This window comes from Parasteatoda tepidariorum, chromosome 11 (genome assembly GCF_982258835.1).
Source record: "Parasteatoda tepidariorum strain Cologne lab strain chromosome 11, Ptep-v5.0, whole genome shotgun sequence".
NCBI lineage: Eukaryota > Metazoa > Arthropoda > Arachnida > Araneae > Theridiidae > Parasteatoda > Parasteatoda tepidariorum.
In genome coordinates this window covers 46,094,079-46,120,626 of record NC_141765.1, presented here as the reverse complement: position 1 = coordinate 46,120,626, position 26,548 = coordinate 46,094,079, and the positions used below count along the sequence as shown (strand labels likewise).

Genomic DNA, 26,548 nt, shown 5'->3' with positions numbered 1-26,548 from the left:
CAGGAATTTAGTAAAATATTTTAAATACGCAGTAATTATTTGCCAAATTTACGAAGCTCCGAAAAACATAACCTTCTTCACCAACGAGGTGCAGATTGGTGTAGCTTATCAATTATTGGTGTTATGATTTAACTACACACTTTGAACTGGGTATGAACAATCGATTTTGGTATAAACTTGAAATAAAGTATTCCCGCACACAATTTTTAAAGTTTTTCAACTCCAAATTCGGGTAGGTATCGTACAATTGTTTTTATAGTGTAGGATTAAGATTGACAGAAGAAAATGACGTGAAATAATGCTCGTTTCTCAATTTTCCGTATTCATATCAATCATTAATAAATACGTCTTCATTTTAAACTTTTTCGTACAATTTTGTTCTTCTTAAAAAGCAGAAAAATGTATTTGCTTCGAAAACTTTTGTCACTATAGCGAAAAGTTAGTAATTTTTAATTCGTTATAAAAATACTTTTCTATTTTTATTTTTCATGTGAGCAGCTTGACTTGAAACATCGTTATTGCGGACTTCTCGTAATATGTCGTATTTGTTTATCGAGCTTTTGCTGTATATTTATTTTTTTTTCTTCCTTGTTCTTATTTATTTTATTTTATAGCACCTTAATTTTCGTTCTCAATATCTTATTTTTTTAATTAATTTTGTCTTGTTTCAGATAAAGCAAAATTCTCTAAGTTCAATTTAAAAATTATCAATTAATTATTGTCTCTTTTTAAAAAAATTATTATTAGTTTCATTTAGAACTTTGTTTTCTGCATTTTTGTTGAAAAAAATATGACACAGGTAACAGCACTAATTTTAATTCATGTGTGTTCTAAGTTCAGACCTTCTCAAATTAACAAATGAATAAATTTGATAAAAAAGTTCATTCTGCAAAAAGAGTACGATAATTATTTTTACATACTTATGAACACTTAAAGTGTTTGCTTATCTCAAATTAATAACCTTGCTTCAGTAGTGGTGCATATATTTTGTTTCTCCATCAAAAAAGGAATTCTTCGTAGTTCCTTTTAAAGTGTGATAAGTGTTGCGCAGAAAAACACAAAAACAATAAATGTAACACAAAACAGAAGTAATGCAAAAAGTTTTTTTTTTTAAACTTAATTTTTAGATTGTTCAGAAAACACAAAAGAAATGATGCAACTTTGAAATCAAAATAATATGATGCTGCCATCTAGTTTTATTTTTGCAAACAAATTATTAAAATGTAATTGAATACATTAGAGAGATAAGAAATTGGATACATTAAGGAATAAGCAAGACTCTTGCATGCAGACGAAATAAATAAATAAATAGATTACAGAAAATATTAATTAATCGTTCAATAAAATATTTAATATAAATGGCAGAAACTATCAGGGTCATACACTGCGAATACGAATTCAAGCCCTATTCCCAAACTTCAAACAAAAATGATTAGGAATAAAGCATTTCTCATCAAATAAAATAAAGATATATATTTATGATATTAGCATTCATTTTATTTCGAGAAAAAAAAAATTGAACGTAATTATATTTTAATTGATTTCAATCTTAAATGCTAATTTTTTAGTCGCGCTGTATTAGTATTTTCTACACATTCAACTGCATTCTAAAGTAATGATTCCTTAATTAAAATTTTCAGTATACTCTGACCTCCATAAGTCAAAAGTTATGGTACAATCAGCAATCTGTGTAGAATTTAAAAATGAATAAGAAAAACGTAGGTTTAGAGGGGACACAATTGGCCAACTCCCTCCCATAATTTCATAATTTTCTTAAAGTTATTTACTTTTTTAAACCTTGAAAAGACTATTTTGAATTAAAAATCAATAATTAAATTTGTAAGTGTTTTAATAAAAATCAATGAGTGTAGTAAGTCTATATATTATTTACCAAAACGATTCTACAATTACTAATTTTGTGTAAGTGATATTTTAAAAATATTTAATAATTTAAAAAAAAAAAAGGAATATTGTTGCAGTTTTAACTCTAGAATATGGATGAAACAAAATTTAAATACAAATGGGAGTTTATAATTGTAGTTAGTAGTTATATCTAGTTAGTAGTTATATCTAGTTTAAAAAAGCATTTTTGTAGAAAAATTTCTTCAAACTTAGAATGCGCATTAATCTCATGTTTTAACGAAAAGTCATTATAAATTAGAAGTTTTTCCGTAGCTTTTATAATTTTATGAATATAAAATCTTAAAATTGAGACTTTCCATGATTTCACAAAACACTCTGAATAAGTTTGAAGTATCTCTTATGTTTTGAGAAAGCTTTGTTTTTACATATTGACGATATACTGATTATTAACATTTTCGCTAAATTCAGGAAGTAATTCTTAAAGATATTACTAAAAAAAACAGTGTGCCCCTTTCCCCAAACAATGCATTCATAATAATTTTCCATGCTATCAGTTAAATAGTCATTAGTAATCCTTGGAGTCTCTAACAGAATCACTAAGTAATCCTTGTTCCATCTCATTCAATGATCCTTCAAGAAGATTGCATAGGATGATTGAAGCAATAAAGCCAAGGTAATCCCAAACAAGTCTGGAGATCTGGGAGGCCGATTCATACGGCGAATATATTCACATTCCAGAAAATCTTCGACATGACGTGCTCTATGTCGCCGTGAAATGATATTAGAATCAATCAGTGGCGTACGCAGAATTTTTTCAAGGGGGGTGTTCATAATTTTCTGAAACTACTAAAAGAAATTCGAGTGTGTAATAAAGCACTATTATTTCTCTAATTTAGACAGCTAGACAATTTTGACTTTTTATTTAGACAATATTGTTTAGTTAAATTTTAATTTGATTTTTTAAGTTTAGGAACATAATGTTATCTTCTGAAAAAAGTCCAATGTCATATGGGTGGGAAGTAGCACTTTGAGGACCACTTTCACATTCATCAGATTTTGTTACGCTAGAAACGTTTACTTCAACGGAAGTATCACATTTCTGTACAACAGAAAAGCCTACATTGGTACTAGATGCTGTCACCTCACTAATTTCAGGTCGTGATTTTTTCTCAAAATAATTAAAAATTGTGAAATTCTTGCGTTTTGACATCATAAAGATCCAAGAACAGTAAATATATATATATACATATATTGGCACAGAAATATCCGCTATGCTAGGATCTCAAAGTTTCGAGCTGGAATGAATAACTTCAACGAGCACAGTATCTCCAATGGTATTGTTACTGATTTTTTCACTAGTCGAATAAAATAGTCGACGACGGGTTCGGCGATTGAATGAACTTTTTGTTAAGACAAAACAAAACAGATTTAGCGACAAGCTCCGAAAGACAAGCGGCAGAGATTATTCTTAGTCTGACTAACTAACTCCACTGTACTCCGTTCCCCCTTTTATATAATTTTTCACCGCATCTCCAAATTTCTCGAATTGTCTCTAAGACGACAGAACGTCTAGGATTCCAGAATCATCGCGTAAAGACCTCGCGAATGACAGCTAGTCTCGAAAACTATACTGGCAGGACAGAAAGGAACCAGTCCGTAACAGTATCACATGAATTTGGTTTCAAAAGTACAACCCTATTATAGTAAATGTTTTTTCAGTATTCTGAGGAATACCGTGAGAAAAAAAAGTAGGCATAAGGCAAATAAAAATATATAGTCTTAAAATATAATAGCACGCATAATTTCTTGTAAAATTTTTATTTTTGCCATTTTATCTGGGCTCAAGGGGGGTGTTTAAACCCCTAAACCCCTCCCTTGCGTACGCCACTGGAATCAATACCAACTGAAACCCTAGAAAAGGGAATACAAGGCTTCGAAAACACTTCTATATTCTTATCAGTAACAGTGCCTTTTTCAAAGAGATGGGGGAAGGTTTACGCATTTCTCTATCATTGGAGGACAGGTCGATCGTTCCTGGTTAATACTTTCACGAGGAGAGAGTCACGTATCCTTTACCAACCCTTTATCATGTGAAAAATCAACTATTATGGAAATGAAAGTTTGATGGTCTACTAGGATACTAAAATATATGACATAAGGCATAAAATATACAATCAAAGATTAAGCTCCAAATTAAAATGTACTAAAAGTTAATCAACCTATTAACCACAATGCATCTCGCAAAATGATTCTGCTTCAGCTGCTGAAATGTACAAATAAATGGTCTTATATACTAATGAATGGGAATAGAATAATTGTAGTTTTAGTTACATTATTCCCCCACAAGAATTTTATATGTGATATAATTCGATGAACAGATACCATTAGTTGATTCATTGCTGTTTTGCGAGAGACCGGGAGAGCTGTATTAAGATCACTGGGTTTTTAGTGCTGGTTGTGAGAGCTATTTTAAGATCACAGTTGTGGGCGCGGTCATTCCTGTGTTGCAATTAGTAGTTGAGTGTGCACAGGCTCCCGTTGTGTGTGATCGAGACTGAGTATCAACAGGGAGAGAAGGACATTGTCACAGTCACAAATAGCAAGTCAATTGTACACTGTGAACCATCCATCGAACTAGGTCGTTTCAAATCGAAGTTGGCTCTTCAGTCGAGATAAGCGTGTTGGTCGAGACTGTCGTGTTCAGATCACGTCCGCGAGTCATCCATATGTTTAGCTGATTACCGACAATGTCAACCAGCATTTATCTAGAGGAACCTCATGAAGTGAATGGGAATTTAATAATTGTAGTTACTTCTTGTAGTAACGCTACAAAGTATACCCTATCCTTTTTAGATATAATCATATGGTAATAGATTACCTTAACGCATAAGGTCATTTTTTGTTTAACAATTTGAAAAAAATGATTAATAGAAATAATTGTAATTTATGAGAAAAAATTTACATATATACATACATAATATACATTGTAAATGTATTTAAACTAGGGTTTAATCTAAGAGCTTTTCGATTTTATCTTTAAATGTTCTTTCGATGCATAACTTAGCTTTAGAGAAAAATCAAGATACTCAGTTTATATTCAAATAGTTTATTTATAATGTAGCATATTTATTTTAAAAGGAAAATGCGTATAAATCTCAAAAATTAGAAGACAAGTTATATTTGACTTCTTGAAAAGATATACTAATTCTGTATTATTAAAACGGTTAATACATGCATATTTTACTGCCAAAGTATGAAACGCCGGTATTTTATAGAATTCCATGGCATTGTATATAATGCTTCAGCATTGTATTAGTACCACCTAAGCATTCTACGGAATGACTAGGCAAATTATGAAAACAGGTCCTGATCAGGTACTTATATAAATGACGTGCATTAACAAAAATACAAATGTTATTCTGAAGAAATAACGAGAGTGGCATTAAAAATATTTATTCAAAATACATTAAGAAAGCTGAAAGTTATACAAACCAAAATTTGTGCTTTTTTTATATTAAGAAAAGCAAAATTTTCATATAAAAAATAAGAAATTAAAATTAATTTACTTGTTGTGACATGGCAGACTTGTTTTTCATACTTTTTCTGTGATATATTAATCGGTTCATACATTGTCATTGGTTCATACATCGGTTTATGCACTATATACATTACTTGCATTCTGTAGAATGCCGGATTTCAAACTTTGACGATAACATTTACAATAAAAAATTTCACTTTTTCTTGTAGCAAGTCGATAAAACTCTGAGGATGTTTTTGAAAATTGAAGCTTCTTATATATTTTCTAAGTATATTTTCTAATATATTTTCGTATATGTACGATTCTCGAACGATTTAGATATTTTAATACAATTAATACAGTGTTCAACGATAAATATTAGAAGATTCAATATCACGTGAGACATTTTTAAAATTACAATTCATGGACATATAGCATGACTCATAATCGAAAACGCTAGAATTAGGCCCAATCTCAACAGAAATTTTAGCTTAAAATTCTTCTAATGCTTACTCTAAGCTGTTGTAGTTCATCTACGTCTCACTAGAGCTGCACAATGGGCTATTGGCGACGGTCTGGGAAGCATCCCTGAGGATGATCCGAAGACATGCCATCACAATTTTGATCCTCTGCAGAGGTGATGGCACCCCCACTTCGATAGCCCGACGACCTGCACGTGAAGTCGAGCACTTTACGGTAGAACAGTTTAGCGAGGACCAATGCCCCCCACCCTCAGTCCCTACGCAGACTGATCCAAGTGGTCATCCACCTGCACACTGACTGCAACCAGTGATGCTTGACTTCGGTGATCTGCTGGGAACCTTGTCTTAACGATCAGTCCACTGCGGGACCTTACTCTAAAGTAGAATTCTGCATGCAGTTTTGAGTTTCATACAAATTCCAAGCATAAAATTTTTTAATCGGTTTCCAAATCGTAACAACCACTGCCTATTACTAGGTTTAAATCGATAAGCGCCCTCTGTAGCCTTTTTTGATTGACAATTGCGTTGCAAACAGATCACTTAAAGTAACTGGTAATTAAGTTTCAGGAACAGATAATTAAGTTTCTGAAACAGCTACTTTATTATACTGCGTTACTGATATTTAGTAACAGGTTATTTCAAAAACTCCTTAAAATGAGTAACAGCTATAAAATAGCTGTTATTTAATATCCATTACAAAATCACTCTCCGTTATTTGTGGTGACAGTGACAGGTATCTGAATGGCCATTGAAGTCTGAAAGTAAATAAACCGTTTCCTCTCATTATTATTGTTTTTATTTTTTTCTCTCTGTTGAAAATTGTACAACATATTGAAAATTGTGCTGTTATTAAGTAATGGTAGGTTCATCACAATTTCCCGAAACAAGTGAGATTCGTAATTATTACAAATTTCTAAGTTAAATTAATAACGAACATTTGATTCAGGAAACGATTTGTAGTATAAACAAAATTAATAATGAACATTTTAAATTGAATAATATTAAGTGTCAAAATTTCTTAATGTATGTCATATGGTATTTAAAATATTGAAATATTTGTTTGATTCTTGCGTGATTTGTTAACGAACCAAAAATTTTGAGTAAAACTTCACTTCAAAATATCAATCCAAATATGATCTAATATACTACCATGTTTCAAATATTAAAAGTTTTTGAATGTTCAAATTTATTTTTTCTATATTTTGGTAAGGTATCGTGAATTATAGTTTCAGCCATCGCGATTGTAAACATTACTGTTGCGTAAACAGCAAGCTCCCAAATATTATTATCATTTATGTTTCTTACTGTTTTTTTTAAACTTTCATCTCCTATTTTACTAGTTGCAGTAGTTCAAATTATTTTTTAAAATCATATGTTCTTTAATATATTAGAAAATTTGAGAAATTATTTTATGTTTGAGATACCTATTAAGAGTTTTGTTAATATATTCTGCTACATTGGTAATGGCTATCATTCTATAACAATATATTTCTTTAATTGAATAAAGATATCCCTGGGTATAAATTATATCATAAATATGTTCTGTTATATTAGTATGTAATCATCATATGGAGAGATTTCCGTAACCAGATCTGTGGCAGAATAATCACCAAGTCTTGGAAACTTCTGAGCAGTGGCCCACGAGAAACTAAAAAAACATCACTGAAAGGGACCAACTCGAAGTGTATAACTCGTAGCCTCCCTGGGCAAACAGCTACATGTTTTTTTTTTAAAAAAATTTGAAAGTTTAAAATATATTTGGCACCTTGGCGATTGTAGTTGGCGGAACAGATCAGGATACGGAAAAATCCCCGTATGCGTAAGCATGAACAAGTTTTATTAAGTAATCTGATTCACATTTATTGCAAAATGATTTTAATTTCTAGTAAGGATAAATAAAAATAATACTTGAATGGAAACATTTCCAGAACAGTTTTATTTTTGTGTCACAACATACTGTGAATGATAATATAGATGTTTATAATCATGAATGTAAACAATAACAAGTTTCCTAAGACCAGAAAAAATTAAGAAAACTTTCCGTGTATCCCTCTGCATGTGTTATGCTTATGAAGCAATGTGTGAACAGGCTTCTTATTCTAGGAAGTTTTATTATTGTGATTTGTGTTTAAATTTATACATAATTTTATTATTTATAAGAGTTTTCTGTAATTTATTATTTCTAACAGTTTGTGAGGCTAAAACGCATTTTTGGAAAATTAATATCATGACATAAATGAAGTGTAAAGTTTGCCATGAGAGTTTTTTCCCTCGTTTGGCAATATTTGTGTAAATTATCGCAGTTTGTTATTTTTTGATAGGGTCATAGCATGCTTGCAGATATTGTAAATACTGCAAGTATAATAGTATTAGATGGCTCACTTTTTCTAGCTTAAACGTAAAAATCCATCAGAATTAGTAACCTGGAAGTTTTACGTTGTGTTAACCCCCCAGCGCCATCTGTGCTTACCCTTTTATGGCCAACCATCCACAAAGTAAATTTTTTTTTTAGAATATTTTATATTAAGAGTATATCACTAAGTGTATATCCCCTTGTCAGAATCATGGCGATATTGTCGCAGAACATTTCAAGGTTCTCGCAGAAAAATGTTTGTTTTATGAAATAAAAAATTATGGTTTTCTTTTCTTTATAAATTTTTGAAGCATTTTCTTTTGTTGCGGAATTATATTCAAAAGATGCTTTTCTCCCCACACATCAGAGGGGATAAGAAACTCCCATGATTTTTCTACTCTCGTTTGAGAATTAAAAAAAAGTTGATAATAACTGGCTTCAGCTAGAATTTCAAATAAATAATATAAGACGAAAAATCCAAAATTTAAAGGATAGTTCACTCTAGAAATCATGTTCTTTCTTTCATTTTTTTTTGAAAACATCATATTAATAAAATATGACTGTGAGTGTAGATTTAGTTAAAAATTCATATTTGTAGCAAAATAATTAATCAGTGCAACACATTATTATTATCATTTTTTAATTTGGATGAAATAAAATCGATTCAATATTTATATTATGTTGAAAATTCTAAATATATATGAAAATTCTAAATCATGCATTTGAAACTTTACTTTATCATCGCTCACAATTCGCACCGATTACATCATAAATATATGTAGTGTTTTGAACATTTTTTTCAACAATTATTACTAGGAATTTTTATTTATTTATTTTGGAATTTTGTTGTTTTTTTCAGGTCATTTATTGATTTTCTTTCTTTTTTAAAAAATATTGATATTTTTACGGCACATGCAGTTCGAATTGCGGATTCTAGAAATCACTATAAAACACTTGATTTGCGGCGATATCATCGTTAATCCATGCAGTGTTTCCATTGTTTTTTCAATAGTTATTGCTACGAATTTTCAAATATTTTTATTAAAAAAATTTCGATGTCTTTTTATAAAATTTTATTGCACTTATTAGTGTGATTTCCTCATATTTTTTTTTCTTTTCTTTTCGGCAGTTATTGCTAGTAAAGCCCTGGGGCTTTTAAAATTCTGGTTATTTCTCAGTTAATATATCTACACGTAAAATTTGAATAGCCCATTTAAGTAATCACTTTTTTATGCGCTCATTTTATGCAGATAGTATCGTAAATCCGCATAGCGTTTTGATTGTACTGGTATTGATTTTCACATGGTTTTTCAATGCCTCTATATATTTCAGACAATATGAGAAATTCGAATTGCGCACTTGAGTATTTACTTTTTAATGCAATGATTATCGATTTTTTTTTCTGCAGTTATATTTATAGATTTTGACATAGTTTTTGAAATACTTTTGATACGACGCTATTTATTACAGCAACCGAATCTCAAAACGAAACACACACTTGAGTAACCCCGTTGTTGATTTTTATTTCGGTAGTTAATGCTGCGGATTTCAAGTTTTTTTCAATGTGATTATTCACTATATGCGAAAAAGAAAATAATCAGTGCTTTTTTCTCCAAACAAAATGCGAGAATATCACTCATGTATTAATATCTCCCAAATAAAAAATTGCATGTTCAATTAAAAATTAAAAAGTTGTTGTTTTTTTTCACTTTTGAAACACAGTACTTCTTTTACTTTAAAATAATATCATATATATTTATTATTATTAGAAGTATCTTGAAGAGAGATGATATTAGTGCTAGAGAGTCTCAGAAATCCTGAAAAAATTCTACCACAGGGCTGTATATCACTTAGCTTTAAAAACTTTCAATAGAGCTAGGAAAACAATGAGTTATTCTTGTCTATAATTAACATCAAATATTACCTTTAGCTAATTAATACTAATCAATTCTTCTATTGAAAAACATCTTATATATAGTTTGTTATCGTGAAAGATATCAGAACCATTTATTAATATCTATTTCATTACAGTACAGTACATATTCTCATTATAGTACATTCTGAAGATGAGAATTTAATGTTCTTTTAACTGAACTTATATATCCAAATCTTAATTTTAACAATAAACTTTTAATTTATTTAAGAAATCTGTCGAAACCTGCATTTTAAAATCTTAAGTGTTTTTATTTTGCTAATTAAGTTTATTTTTTAAGGTTTTTTATAATTAAAAAAAAAATATTTAGATATATTGAATACCCGGGTAGCAAGGTGATAATTGCAATAAAATGATAAGATAGAGAAATTAATCTCTGGTTTTAGCACTTTAAAATTTTTTTCTTAGATTGCTTGAAGTAACCAGGAATTTTATTTACATATTAGTTAAAATTTTTAAAAATTAATTATTTTCAGGTATTGTTTGTTGTAATCTCATAGAACACTTTTTTTTTCTTCCAGATAATCTTGTACATACTTTAAAGTTTGAATGCGAAAAATGCCTATTGCAGATGAAAATAGTGGTCTTGGTATGTTTTTTCTTTTTAAGAAATTTGTTACGTCCTGTATAGTTATTGATATCATAAGTAGTTAATTTTCTGTTATTTAAATAACTTCAAGTAAGTCACGAACTTAAGTTGATAAAAACTGTGATGTTTGTATACATTAGGATTGCCATTTGAAAGATATCTTTAAAAATAACTACTGAGGGGTTTGAAGAATTTGTAAACATGAAGATGTACTGCTCCATAGGCAATACTACTGGTGCACTAAAAAATTTAAAAATATTTTTATCAACTTAAATGCTCCTTTACTCACATTTATGTATTTATTAAAAGATAGTTAAGCTAACTAATAAACTGTATTTTAAAAATATATATAGTTGAGTATAGCCTTTCTGTAACTAATAACGCCATAAGAACTGCTTTATCTGACATTTTTTATTAATCTATTCAGATTATTATTTCATGTAGCTAATATGTTTAGTTTTTAATAGACTATTTATGACTGTTTTCATTATTTAAAAGTGGCATATTTTAGCTTTTTATGAAGGATAAAATAACCAATTTTGTTGATCATGCAGACCACTAATAAAGTTTGATGATGCAATGGTTAAACGTCTGATTGGTTAGCCTCTTCAGGCTACTCGCACCACTTTTATGTTAGTCCATGCGCTGTTGGGCACTGGCCAATATAACAAGAAGAAAAAAAGCCCTCAATTTGTGATCAAGTGGCTGTCAAAATGATAGCAAAATTAAATTAAAGTTAATAGTATAAATTGGAAAAAAAGTTTTTATTGAAAAATAGAATCGGAAGTTCATCAATTATATAATTTAAAGTTCATATCGCAATGCCTGTTTGGTTAGCCTCTTTTGGCTACTGGCACCACTTTTATGTTAGTGGGGCACCACTTTTATGTTAGTGCATGCTCTGTAGGGCACTGGTCAATGTATCAAGAAGAAAAAAAAGCCCTTGATATGTGATCAATTTCTGTCAAAATGAGAACAAAATTTAAGTCAAAGGTAAAAATGTGAAGGAAAAAAGTTTTTATTGAAAAATAGAATCAGAGGTTTATCAGTTATGTAATTTAAAGTTCATATTGCACCGATGTTTTTTTATTAACTTGTTTAAGGTTAGTGACACTGACTGCAGGGTTGGGTTTTTGACGTCAAAAAGTGGTTTTTGACGTCAAAAAGTGGTTTTTGACATGACAAGGGTATAATACTGGTTTAAACTGTCAAAAACCCGTCAAAAATGTCAAAAACTAAAGTTTGCCAAAAAAATATATAAACTTCAAAACTACCAACAGTTGCCATGCATTATATTGAAATTTAATTATACTATAGGTAATCAGCAGGTTTTAAAATATTTTTTAATTAAAATTAAGGTAAAATAACAGATTTAAAATCTCAGAAATTTATATTCAAATGCATGTGCAGAAAAATTTTGCACAAAATTTTTTTAAATATTTATATTTTGAAAAAAAAAATTTTTTTTTTGATACTTAAGAAAATTAAAAGTTTATTACTATGCATTTTTGACATATAAGGAACATATAACTAATATTTATAAGGAACTTACAAGTTATGTTGTATAAATACAAACTTGATACAAGTGTATGAAAAAAAATTTTTTAATGTTATACCGAATATCTTTATTATCCAGTATGTTACTTTGAATTTAAAAGTAGTTATATTTGTGAATAATGATAAATATAATTCATATTGTTTATTATATTTATTTATAATTATTACACTTATCATTTTAAAACAATTTTTACCTCTTAATTTTTTTCCCCCACTTGTATTAAGAATACAAATAATGCATATCTTGAAAGCAAGAAGTAATTATTCAACAGCTGAATATTTAGATATTCAACAAAACTATGTATATAGTATTCAGCAAAATGAAATTCACAAGTATTTGGATAAACTAAATTTTCAGCATAGTAAATGAATAGGCTGAATATACTGTAAATCAACACTAATTACTCTGTGTATTTAACAGAAAGCACTTAAATTTGTATTGCCTTATGTTAAAAAGATTATTAAGAAGATTTAAAAGAATATTAAAAAGATTTTTCTTTAAAAGATGTCTAATGTGCAAAACTGCTAATGTTTATCTTTAAAAATGTCTAATTTTTAGTATAATCTATATTATCAGGGGTCTGTCTAGGTTTTTCTGAGAGGTACCTATTTTGTGAGAATTTAGACATAATTTGTGAAATATTAAAAATTCAACACAAAAATATGGATTAATCGTTTCTTAAGGGATACAAAAATAACATTTTAAGAAAAAGTATTTTGTGAAACTACCGTTTTTCCTCAAATTGAATTTGTGAAACTACCGTTTTTTCTAAAGTTGAATTTGTGAAGGTACCGCTAAACGGTAGTAAATTCGGCCTGGGCAGACCCCTGAGCAGATTTTCAATAACACATGAAAATGAATACATAATATTACAAAAGATGTGAGCTTTCAAAAGTACAAGATTTTGGTTACTATTCAAAATATAAGTGTTTCTTCAAAATTTTAAATTTATTTTTTCTAGAACATATTTAGAAACACTATCCTTTATAAAAAAATATATAAATTTTATGTATTAATTAAATTTCACACATGAATATAGGTTTTTGACATTTTCGACATTTTTGACAGTGAGGTTTTTGACGTGACGGTTTAAACCATGGTTTAAACTGTCAAAAACTGTCACATGTCAAAAACCTGCCAACCCTGACTGACTGATATACTTTATTACTAATATTCTTTTATGGTTAAGTGCCACTGCTTGACCCCTCTACTATCACTTCTCCGCCTTATATACTGTATAAAAATAACATATCTTTGAGTATAGATGGCAGCAGTACTAACAATCAGTTAAACTTTTTGAATGATAAATCTGATGCATGTGTGACTATGGGGGAAGAGAGTGACTTGTAGAGGATAATGCACTGGTGATGTGATTAATATTGGCTGTTTGATAATCCTATGGACCACTGAAAATTATTTTTTCTGATCCAAATCATGTTTTAGTCACCTCAGATCATTGAACTACCTATGATTTTATTTACTGCTTTTAAAATTTTTATGTTTTTAAATGTTTCTGATATATAATATGTGTTTGCATGTAGTTGGTATTTCCATGGGCTATAGAAGACTTTTTTTGTACTTTATGCCATGTTTTTGTCATCTGTGAGATTACTTCTGATTTTGAATGCTGCATTTAAGTTCTTACTCAAATTAATTACTAGTCAATTTTTAGGCGACTGCTTCTCTATTATCTTAATACATTTTGTGTTTTTGAAATTTTCCATAATGTTTTTTATGTCTTGTGACGAATTTTGTTCTAAACTATTTATTATTGCAGCATTTTTGAATACAAGATCATAATTCTCTTCAGGACTGCAAAAAAAAAAAAAAAAAAACTTTACCCTCTAACAATTTTTATTAATAGACTTTATTTTTTCCCCTTAAGTTCTCTTTTCCATTGTTTTTTTTTTCTTTCTGTTTTACATCTCTCTTTTCCCCTTTACACCAATAAATGTCAGTTTTCTCTACTGATTGATTTTTTTTCCTGTAAAAAAAAAAGATAAATAGGATATTTTATTAAAATCTATATAAAGTTATATTTCAGGTATAATGAAAAGGAAACTTGTTATGAATAACCGAAAAATAATTACTTATTTCCATTTTTAAGAGCTTTTTTATACTGTTTGTTAACAGTGTAAGATGTTACTATAAAAAAGTATTGGAGAGTATTATTTTAATATAGAAATATCAGTCCTTGAAGGTTCTTTTTTTTATTCTAGTTATTCAGTGCAGAATATATATATATATATATATATATATATATATATATATATATATATGTATATATATATGTATATATATATGTATATTTAGATCAAAAAACTGTGTTTTTCACAAAATCAAAATTTTTAAAACTAAATGTTTGCGAAGAACATTCAAGTCAGTTGCACTGAAAGTTCATTAGCATAATGTTTTGAAGTAAATAAGTAAAGATATTGCAAGACACCCTTTAGACAGAAAATATTTCTATCATTGTCATATTGGTCACACTAAAGCTGAAATTATATATATTTATTTTTAAACATAAATTTGTTTCATAGAGTTAGAGGAAAAATATATTTTAAAATGAGTTTTTCACTTACGTTTAAAATGTAATACTGTGCCCGCTACATATTATAATCATGATTTTATAAACTAGATTTTATTTGATTTAATAAACCAGAGTATTAACATTTAGAGAAAAAAATTTTCAAATTTAAACTTTAAAGATGCACAATGAGTTAAATTATTTTATTTTTACTGAATCAACATTTAGTACTTTAATTAAATATGAGCTGCAATTTTTACTTTATAGAAAGGTCCTAATTTTCAATATTTCTTTTTCTTTGCTTTAAAGTTCAGTATAAAATATCAAGATTTTACCTTATTTAATGAGTGATGATCATTAACATTTAATGATGATAGCCATTCCATAACTTTTATTTATTCATAAATAGTTTTCATTTGGATTCCTTTGCACTCCACCTCCATAAATTTTTTAACTCTCACCCTTCAAGTTCCACAAAAATTTCAATTTACATCTGTAACTTTGTTCTTTTTATTTGTAAAATGCAAGATGAAATTTGTTATTTATATAACTCATCTCTTAAAATTACTTGAGAAAATAGAAAATTCTAATTATTTAAACTAGAAAAAGCGGAGTTTTCCAAATTTTAAACAAATGCCTAATAAAAAATTTTATTGTGCAAACCAGTGAAATGCATTTTTTTAAAAGATAATTTTTGCATGTTTTGATATTGTTATGATTCTGTTCTTGCAGATTTAATTTTAAAAAGTGGCTTATTTTATAATCTAGTGATTTTATTTATGGCGGTCACTGTAACTACTTTGTAACTTTTGTTAGAGGAAATTGAGAACATGATACTCTGTATTTGGTATTTTAGGATAAAACAATTTTAATGATTATAAAACTATGACATTTTGCTTTTTCTTGTGTGTGTGTTTCCCCCTCCCCATCACAAAAAACTGTGTGAGATAAAATTTAAACTAAATATTTAAGCTTTGCACGATAAATATCTAAGTGTAATTTCATTTTTCTGAATTTAGTTAAATGTTTCAAATATGCATTTTATCTGAAATACTTAACTTTTTTTTAATTGAGCATTTAATACTAAAGGTTTTACTATTTCTGCTCTCCCATTTATTTTTTCCTTTTCTAATGATATCTGCAGCTTTAGACTCTTCCTAATTTTTTTGTTCCCAACTTACATTTGATACTCTAGATTTTGCTTTGTAATTAATGATGTCCAACTGTCTAAATATAGATAATTCTAAAAACATATATGATTAAAGCTTATCTTATAAGAATTTTAACATCTAAATAACTCTTACTATCACCTCCTTCACTTGAGGTAACAAATAATAAACACTTTTTTTCTTTTCAATTAAATTATATTTAAATATTCAGTACTTCATATCTCAATTCTTGATCGCTCAAACTTTATCCTACTGCTTGAAATGTCTTAAATTGATTGAACTGTGAATGGTTTTTCATTCACAATGATATGCAACACGTATTTGTAATAAGAAATGTAAAACAACATCTCATCCAGCTGAGGTCTTAAAAAATGTTCAATGTGACAGTGTTATACAATCATAAAATAAAGACTTCCTAATGTAAACAATTATTAGTTTTTCACGTTTTCCCCTTTCTTTGAAATTTAGTTCCTTTGCTGGCTTTCAGTATTTTGTCTATAAACATTTGCTTGAAAATCATTTTTATGATACTTTTCTTTTTCTAAATAATAAAAGCTTACCATATTTTGTTAAATATATTATTTGAAGCATATAATTTATTGTTAGATAGATTTTATGTCCTAAATTGGACGTAATGGTAAATTTTGAGTCCTCAGATCCCAAACTTTATTTGTTTGAGCCTTTTATGGAAGAAAATGAAAAACTTTGCAATGAAGGCAACCATTACCTAGATTTATTTCTTTTTTCGTTTCTTTACATATTATTTATTTTTGGATTCTATTGGTTCTTCAAAGTTAAAATTTTTCTCAAGGTGCAACTGTTACTATCAATGTGCGTAAGATTTTTTTACAGCTTCCCTGTTATAATTATCAAGCTAATAATAAAACCATCTGTTAGTACAGGGAGATTGTCTTCAATTGTTTAATTGAATAAAAACTATTTCCTTTTTTCTGTTTCTTGATCCAAAATTATCGTTTGTGTATTTATTATGTGTCTAACAAAATTCATTATTATAAAAATATGTAATAAATTTTGAATTTAAATAATTTTTAAGGACCTTTGGGAATTTTTTTAGAATAAATATTGAACTATCTTAGTGTCATTATCTAGGTGTTTTAAAAACACAGTAATTATGTCTATTGACATAGTGATGACAGTTTCACACTTTGAATTTGAGATATGGGTAAAACTACATCAATGGCAGCTATCTTAAAGCAAAGTATTGCAAAGCCTGCCAAGTATTAATTGCAAGTACATTAACACTGACATAGGTTGTCATCAGACACTATGTGATGGACATACTCGCTAGGCACACAAATTAATTCTAAAAGAAGTATCCTCACAATGCAATTTTTGTTGGTAGTCTCTTACAGTAAAGCATTTTTTGATTCATTCTTTTAAATTTAAAAGACGACAGTACTTTAACTGTGAATTCTATATTAATAAATTTTACTTGGAGACACACCTCATTTAAATTTAATACCCTACCTTAGAGACATAAGATTTTATAATTCCATTAAGTTCTAATTTTAACTTAGTTGATCTGATTAAAATCAGTTGATAAAGGAGTTGACCGTTTTTAACCTAAATATTTTGGATTTAGCCAAATTGCTTCAGTTTTGACCTAGTAGTTTTGATTTTAAACAAGTTACATAAATTTTAAAAAATTACTGTCAAAAACCCGAATTTTGTTGTAGAAAATGTTAAATAATTGTAAATAAAAGTGTGCCAAATTGAAATTCATCCAATCCAATAATTTGTTAAATTAAAAATAAAAATACAAAAGCAATCATCTTGTAAAAAAAATGCTTAATAAGCATCTTTTTAATTATATGTTGTCAGTGTGCAGATGGGTGACCACTTGGATTAGTCTGCGTAGGGACCAAGGGTGTGCGGTATTGGTCTTCGTTAAACTGTTCTACCGTAACGTGCTCGACTTCGCTTACAGGCCGTCGGACTAACGATGGGGGGGGGGTGCCATCCCCTCTGCAGAGGATCAAAATTGTGATGGCATGTCTTCGGATCATCCTCAGGGATGTTTCCTGGACCGTCGCCAATAGCCCATTGTGCAGCTCTATTGCGACGTAAATGAACTACAACAACATTAAATGTAAAATCAATTTTCATTTAATCCTATTTTAACTCCTCTTCTCCCCAAAGCATATGATTAAAAAAATAATGATAAATAGTTTCGAAGCTTTCTGTACTCCAAGCTCATCTTTCAGTTTTGTTTAAATAAGATCAAAATTAGAAACTATTCTTTGAATTGATACTCAGCTGTATAGACTAGAATATAGTCATACTGCAACTGTTATAACATAATAAAATTCAAATAAACAAATATTTATATTTTTTAAAAATTATAATTAGTTTATTTATCAGAGAATATATTATAGTCATGATTTATTGAAAATATTCATGTACATATAAGCAAGAATGCAGAAAATTCTCAGACCCTGATATTTACTCAGAACATTTTTTTTTTTTTTTTTTTTTTTTTGGATCGAAATTTTCCCAAAAATTTTAGTCTTTTTCTTTCTTTTTTTAGTAATATAATTTTTTTTTAGAAATATTTTTGGAAACTAAAGTTTACATAAGCAAAAAAGTTCACTTGATTTTGTACAATTCTTGTGTGAACGAGTATATGTTTTAAAAATAATACTAATCAAAATATATATTGAAATAGTAATGTAGTTTATTACATTAAAGGTCCCACTCATAAATTTAAGGAATTCACGTCATGACATTTAATGTTTTTTTTTTAACATTGAAAAATTTTGTGAAGCGACACATTTTTTTGAAAGAATTTTTTTAACCAAAAATTTCCCTGTGACTGCCTGAATTTCCTTCAAAACTTTGTCTGCATCTTGAGACATATTCTGCTTCCCCGCATATAAGTAGTAATAAATATTAAGAATTAAAAAAAAATTTATATGTTGCAATCAGACAATTATTGCCGACCACTTTAGTCTTACTTAATCAAAAAAAACTGCTTAAATTGTGTCATAAAAGAAATAAAATCAATATTTAGATTGATAATATATAGCTGATAATAATTAGCCAGTCACAGTTAGTATCTGTATTATAAACTGAATAGTTATAAAGCAAATAATATTGATCTTAAAGTTATTAAAAGTAACATGTTTTTTTTTAAAAAAAAAAAACAGTTAATGGTTTTAATAATTTTTGATATATTTTTTTATAAATTATGTATAATATGTATCATAATTATAGTAACATATTTAATTTCTAATTAGTCATGATTTAATATCTAATAAAATATCCCCAAGACAAAAAAGAAACTTGTCCCAGGTTTTTGACACTTTTCAACAGGTTTTAGACGTGTCACGTGCATGTCAAATACCCAACCCTGAATTAAAAAAATAATAGTAAATTTTAAAACATCTAAAGACAGGCAAACTTGCAAAATTAAATTACCTACTCCATATTATTACAAATCTTATAATTTTATTGCATTAAATTTCCGAAAAGATATCTACAACTGTTTTAAAAGAATGTAAGTGCTCTCCCAATTTAATAAAGTAAAGTCCTTTTTTTAAAGGTATAGTGTTGTCGAATAATACTCTATCATTAATAGTTTAAGAACAGAAATAAATTTTCTTTAGTATAATTTAAAAGAGCAAGGGAAGAGGGCTCGTAAGGATGTGCACTGTTTTGAAGCCTTGTCAAAAAGGCTTGCTCCTGTACTGAGTTTGTTTTTATGCTATTCTAGAAAAATATAAGACACTCTATCTTGAGGAAGAAATATGTCTAAGAAAAAGAGTTGCTAAGTTTCTGTCAAAGAAGTTTATCAGTAGCTAAATCCAGATAGACCAATTAATTTACTATGTAAAATACTTGGTCTATTTGGATTTTACTAATCTGGACTAAGTTTTTGAATTATCAGTAAATTAGATTATTGCTATGGAATTATTAGGTTGTAGAATTATAATTAGACATTTATTAATTGTTTGGTATTTGACTAAATTAATCATTTGATACATACTTAAATTAAATTATTAGAATAAAAATTGAATGTTTAAAGTTTTTACATGCTTCTAAAAATATTATCACTTTTTACAAGTTTCTGATTTAAGAAAAAAAAGCACAGATTATAATTATCTTATGTTAATGATAAAATACGCAGTGACCTATATACTATAGTAAGATTCTCAAGAAAAAAAATTTAGTCTTTTGTTTGGTACATTACTATAAAAGTCTCTGTGTACTTTTTTAGCTAACAATTTTTTCTCTTGTATTTAATGAGGGAAATAATTTAAATGAATTTCACGGCCAATAAATTAGGAATAATAGTCCTGGCAATAGAGAAACTATCCTGGAGAAATTGACTGGATTTTTTTTTTTTTTTTTATGTATTTTTTGGGGTGCTGAACATGAATCCGTATTTTGCGACTAAAATTTTTTCTGGAATAAACCTCGTTTTTCGAATATGGATATTTTTTTTTATTTATTTTATGATAGAGAATTTCTGATGGTATATTTAGAAACTAGAGAAAACTTCCTGCTAGATTTATACCTACATATTTACCGAAGGGTATTAAATAAAAGAATTACGAATGTAAGAAAAAGGATTATTGGGAAGATAATTAAATAGCGGTTTAAAATTTTATAAAAATTCTCTTGCCAGGTCTTGTTATTTGTGAAAAAAATATTTCCATCCCCCCTCAAGTAACTATAATTTTTTTTAACCTTCCCCAAAATCATAATTTTAGGTATTTTTTCATTTTAGATTTTTCATTCCACTTCTTAAAGTTGGAATCGCACTTTTGTGAGTATTCCGGTTAATTTACTCCCAGTCACCTGAGGTGATTTTATCCCTTTGTCCTTTGGAATAACTATTATTTTCTTAAAACCTTCCCTAAAACTAGACCTGAAAATCCACTTACCACGTCGCGAGTCAACAATAAAAAGTGGCAACTTAAATTCAATTTACAACCAGTCACTTTTTCCCATCATTTATTTATATTTTGAAAATAGTTTGATGACAAAGTTACATCATAGTAATTTTCATTAAAATGTTAATTGTCTCCATTCAAAATTTTGATCCTTTAGAATCAATCAATTTGTGATGGAAAGACAAATTGATTGACAATTCACATATTTCAAAGTTGTAATGTGTATATTAAATGTATTTCGCTTCCCCAAATATTTTTAAATAAAATTCTTTAAAGTCAGTACGTTTAACTACTTTTTGTCACATTTTTGCTGTTCAATTATTCTTTTATAGTCGTAGATTGTTTCGAATATAATTATTTTTTTTTAAAATGTAAATTAATCTATGCAAAAAAAAAAAAAAAGTTTGGAAAAAAGTGGCAATTAAGTTATTAGAGTCTACCCCTACCGGCAACTGGCAACTAACTGAAAATTTAAATTTTCATTTTTCTATAAATTTATACTTCTACTGAAGAACAATAATAGTCCCTCTCGAGTGCTTCCTTTCTTCAAATTATAATTTTTAAGGAGGCTCCATGTTTGGCCTCAATTTCATGATGTCCTTTTTTTTTTTTTTTTAAATGAAAATAAGTATATTATTATATTGCACTCTACTACTAAGCATTTACTGTAATACATGGTCTCAATTTCAGATGTCCCTTTTTTTTTTTTTTTTTTTTTTTTTAAATGAAAATAAGTATATTATTATATTGCACTCTACTACTAAGCATTTACTGTAATTCACGGTTAAATCATTACTCAGAAAAATTCTAAAAATATAAGAAACCCACCTAGTCTTTCTAGAATTCTTACATGTTTCTTGAATTCGGAATTAGAGCTGTCATTTTCTGAAGCAACTATAATTTCTGGTTCTAATCTAACATTCATTATATGAGAAATTAACGGTCAATTGAAATGTGTGATATTAATTGTATCCCTTTATGTGTGTCTCGTCTTCGTTATGAGCTTTTTACCGGAAATAGAAAAGTAGTATGAAAACAGTAAGAAAGGCTAATGATAAAAGTAATAGATAATAATTTATATAAACTTTGACATGCATTATGCAGTATTTAAGTAATTTATGTATGTATATTGTTTAAACTTTGTTTTCTCTTCTATTTTTTCCCCTTGTAAAATAATTTTTGTTTTGTGTTATCTTTTTATATGTCTCGATATACCAAGGGAAATATTCTAAAGTTTGATAGCTTAGAAATTAAAAAAAAAAAAAATTAAAATTAAGACAGTAAAGATCCTGAAAAGAAGGGATCACACGCGGGGAGGGGACTATTTTTGATCTTTAGTATATAAAATTATAAAGGCGGAAAAAAAAAACTCACTTTCCAAGCTTTATTTGCATAAAAATTGAAAGAGAAAGAGTGCTCGTAAGGATTAGAAATCGTGGTTTTAAGATAAATTTTAAGAAAATAATGGTTATTCCGAAAGGGAATAAAGAGATAAACTTCCCTGAGGGGGCTGGGAGTACAATGATGAGGGGTATAGGTAAACTGGCATAGTTTATTCTTAAGTTAAATTGAGAAACAATTTAAGAAGCAGAATGAATCAGAAATGAAAAAAGAAGATCCTAAAAATTATGATTTTGGAAAGATTTAAGAAAAATTATAGTTACTCGAGTGAGTAGAAATATTTTTATTCTAACGTAAAATGACCTGACCAGAGAATTTTTTTATAAATCTTTCTTCAAACTTCTATTAATTATCCTCCCTAATTTTACTGTTGAGGTATAGAGACATCATTCCTGTGCTACAGACTTTTTTCTCATGCTCGTAATTATTTGATTGAGAAAAAATTTAAAACCTTGCGTTCAAAATATAAGATAAATTTCCTTACGATCAAAACGTATGTATTGATTTTCTTGGAATTTTTTTTTGGTTTTCAAACCTGCCAACAGAAATTTATCTTTAACCAAAAAATGGAAGAAAAAAAATTTTTTTTTTTTGGTCGCAAAATGCAGATTTGTGTTCAGCACCCAGTGACAGGTATACAAAAAAAAAAAAAAATCTCCTGCCAATATTTCCAAATAACGCCCAATTTTGAACTCTCTTGTTTCTATGGTACAGTCTTATCTTGGCATAAGTAACACAAATCATTTTTTTTAAAAATTGATTATAAAAAAACTTAACTGATTATAGGATTTTTTTTACTGATTATAGAATTTATAATCGAAATAAAATAAGTTAGTCTTCTTCAGATATAATAAAATAATTGGATAAATCTTCTTTTCTTTAAATTGGTCTTAATGTATAAATTTAATTAATTTCCTTTTAAGCAATTTAGGTTAATATATGCTTTATTACAATTATTCATCAGAAAAGAAAAATGATTCTTTTGATAATTTTTTTAGACTGTTGACACAAGAAAAAAATTACGAAGAAATTGCTATACTATATTAGGAAAAAGTACAAATATGAAGACCACGGGGCAAGAAAGGTTTAAGCCTGTAAAAGCTCATTCGGGGGAGGGGGGAGAAAAAAACGTGCACGCGGAAAGGAAGGGGTTTTCCATTGTAAAGCCCATTTTCACTGAGTAATAACTCGAAGTATGAACCGATTTTTCACTTAATTGATTTATCAAAACTTAGTAATCCTCCATATGCAACAACAGATGGCGATCCAATCGTCATCTTAGTAAGAAATGAACATAAATCATTCTTCCCCATTTGTCTTCAGATGTCTAAAACAGTTAGGAACCGTCCTAAAAGTTCACAGGTGCCAGAAGAAAGTTGAGAGAGAAATACCTAAGTAATATTCCGGGTAGGCTTGTTCAGATATAAAAATATTTAACAGTTTGGTATAAAAACAAAGGAAAAATTTAGATTTTTCAATTGATAAAAAGATGAACGAAATAATTTGTAGAATTTCCGTATCGAGACTCAACAATTGTTAACTTTCTCCAGATTCTATAATTGTTAACAGCTTTCATTTGTTACATTGCGAAAATTAATATTGTCTGTTTACTTACGGTTTCATCTAACAAAGTTAGTTTTCACAGCTGTTTTAGAAGTAGGTCACCTGAAGCTTGAATTAAAAGGCGCAGGGATAATATAAGTAGAAAATCTAAGAAAGTTAAATTTTCTGTCTTAATCGATTACAGTTCTATTTAATATGATGTTGTTTAATTTTGGTAATTTTAATGTAAGCATACAATATATAAGATTAAAGAAAAATTTGTTAATTAAAAAAGGATAGATTGTGGTTCCTTCTCTTATAGGACAATTTTTTTTAGTTTATTTGATTATTATGTTAAAGCAATTAAACAATTTATCTAAAGTGAAATACCAATTAAAAAAAATATATATAACTGCAATCAATCTAGTCTAAACCACAATATTCTGAGAAATTTTCACTCTTAGAGAAAAATAATCGAAAAATTGACTAATTATTTAAATATTTCAAATTCGCTTTTTAAATGCATAGAAATGGAGACATGTTATTGAAAAAGGTTTAATATAATTTCAAACTTTTAATTTATGAAAAATGTAATTTTTTTTTTCTTTTTAAGAAGAAGTTTGTATAAAAAATGCTTATAACTAAAGCTAAGCACCTAAAACAAATTTCACGTATTTTCTAGTTTGTGAATTTATGCACTAATTTACATTATCTTGTGCGAGAATTGTTTTCGTTATATTTTGTGAATTTACCCTTTTGGTTGCTTTCTCTAGTTTGTGAATCAACCCTTTGGATGCTCCAATTTTTATTCTGACACTAAAGAGTAACACTCTATCTGGAAAATTTATCTGTACATTTTTTTAAATTTAATTTCTCATTCTTTTTTACAAAATAGCCTCTTAAACATAGAATTTTCTCTTATGAATTTCAACAGAGTTTGCTGATAAAACGAGGTAATTCCCAAATTTCCATTTTCAGAAAAATATTTTAAAAAAAAGTAATTGAAGATTTTAAATTACGTAAAATTATTATTTTTTTTCTCATAAAGTTGCATATTTTTTTGCTCAAAATTATCTTATAGTGATTGTTTGAGCTACCTCTTTCTTGAATTGTTACCCAAAAATATGTATTATGTTTTTTTTAAAGAGAAAAAAAAATCTCTGAAACCTACAATTCGTGAGCATTATAAGTAATTCATTAATAAAAAAAAATTCCATTGAAACATAAGATTTTTTTATTTTATTATAGTTAATTAGTATAATATTTACTATATTACTTTTGTGTTTTCATTATTTAAATTACTATTATATTTATATATTTAGTTATATATTATTATAATAAAAAATACTTTTATTTTATTTATTTATTATTATTTTTTTTTTCAATTAACACTCTTAGTTACAACTTTCTGATGTTAAATGAAGCAGATTTATTTTCGTGCATTAAATTACACTGCAAATACATGAACAGTGGAGCTACCTCCTTTTTGAGTTAAACCTTTCAATAATTAAATGATTATTTTTCTACGTTGAATTTGAATTGAGAGTGCTATTTCCCTTCCGGGGAACCAATGTTGCGTTTGTTTATTTAAAATTTTTAAAACCTAATTTCATGTTTCCTCTTCTCTTTTTCATGCAACGTGAGAAAATGATAAACCGTATTCGATTTTTTTTTTTTCATTTTTGTCCGGTTATATCAAAAAGCACTTAGGCAGTGGATCCTTTTTCAGTTTTTTACCTTTTGTTGTGACACAGCAAGTTGTGGCCAAGAGGGAAATTCCTATCGTTTTTGGCGCGTTTTATTTATATTCGTTTACTTATCGCCTTGTTGGCTACAATTGTAGTGTCAATGTAGGTCAATTGATGCGAGGAAGGACGCGGAGTAAATTTTATAAAAAAATGCAGTTTGCGTCAACATTTTCTTTGAGTCGCTCCTTTTAAAGTTGAATTTACAATGAGTGTAAATCGTAAAATGTTGGAATCTGGCCGACATTGGAATTTGTTTTAAAATTTAATTAAGTAAATACGCGTTTACTTGAGTTTACCTTATTAACCTTTTCAACCTGAGTGTATTTATTTATTTTTTAAATAAGAAATTTTTTTGATAGAGCAAAAATGGCCTTTTTTGCGTGCAAATTTTGGAATTTTACTTAGCCTGCGTGTGCAAAAGTTGTGTTTTCATGTTTGGAAAGCAAACAAAAGAAAAAAAAATATATTAGTTCCTTAAAATGAGACTATTTTCCGCCACAAGGACTTTAAAATATCGAATTATGAGCCAGAGTGTATTTATTTATTTTTTAAATAAAATAATTTTTAATAGAGCAAAATTAGCCTTTTTTGTGCAAATTTTGGAATTTTACTTAGCCTGCATGTGCAAAAGTTGTGTTTTCATGTTTGGAAAGCAAACAAAAGAAGAAAAAAATATTAGTGCTTTAAAATCATACCATTTTCCGCAGCAAGGAGTTTAAAATATCGAATTATTCAAAATTGTTTGTTTGCCTTCCATGTGATATGAAAGCACAGCTTATGCAAAGTGAACTTCCAAAATTTGCCAAAGTGCTAATTTCGTTCCGTCCTAATATCTACATACATATCTTACATTTTTTTGGGGTATCTGAAATAACATGAAATATTTTTAATTTAACTAATTTTATTTTGTAATTCCGTTTATCTAAATATAGCCCAACACAGGGTATCGG

The 26,548-nt window shown here is 28.0% G+C and overlaps 1 protein-coding gene across 3 annotated transcripts in view; it reads left to right on the top strand.

Annotated features, from left to right (window-relative positions):
* The first annotated feature begins 6,496 nt into the window (after positions 1-6,496).
* vari (MAGUK p55 subfamily member vari) overlaps positions 6,497-26,548 on the top strand; it is a 50,500-nt gene continuing 30,448 nt past the window's right edge. Inside the window, exons 1-2 of one of the 3 annotated variants that reach the window (XM_043051875.3) lie at positions 6,497-6,623; positions 10,670-10,737. In XM_043051875.3, the coding sequence (XP_042907809.1) occupies positions 10,698-10,737 (40 nt within the window). In that variant the 5' untranslated portion in view covers positions 6,497-6,623; positions 10,670-10,697. Of the gene's footprint in view, positions 6,750-10,669; positions 10,738-26,548 lie in introns of all 3 variants that reach the window. The other 2 variants (XM_043051871.3, XM_043051879.3) reach the window with 2 other exon arrangements.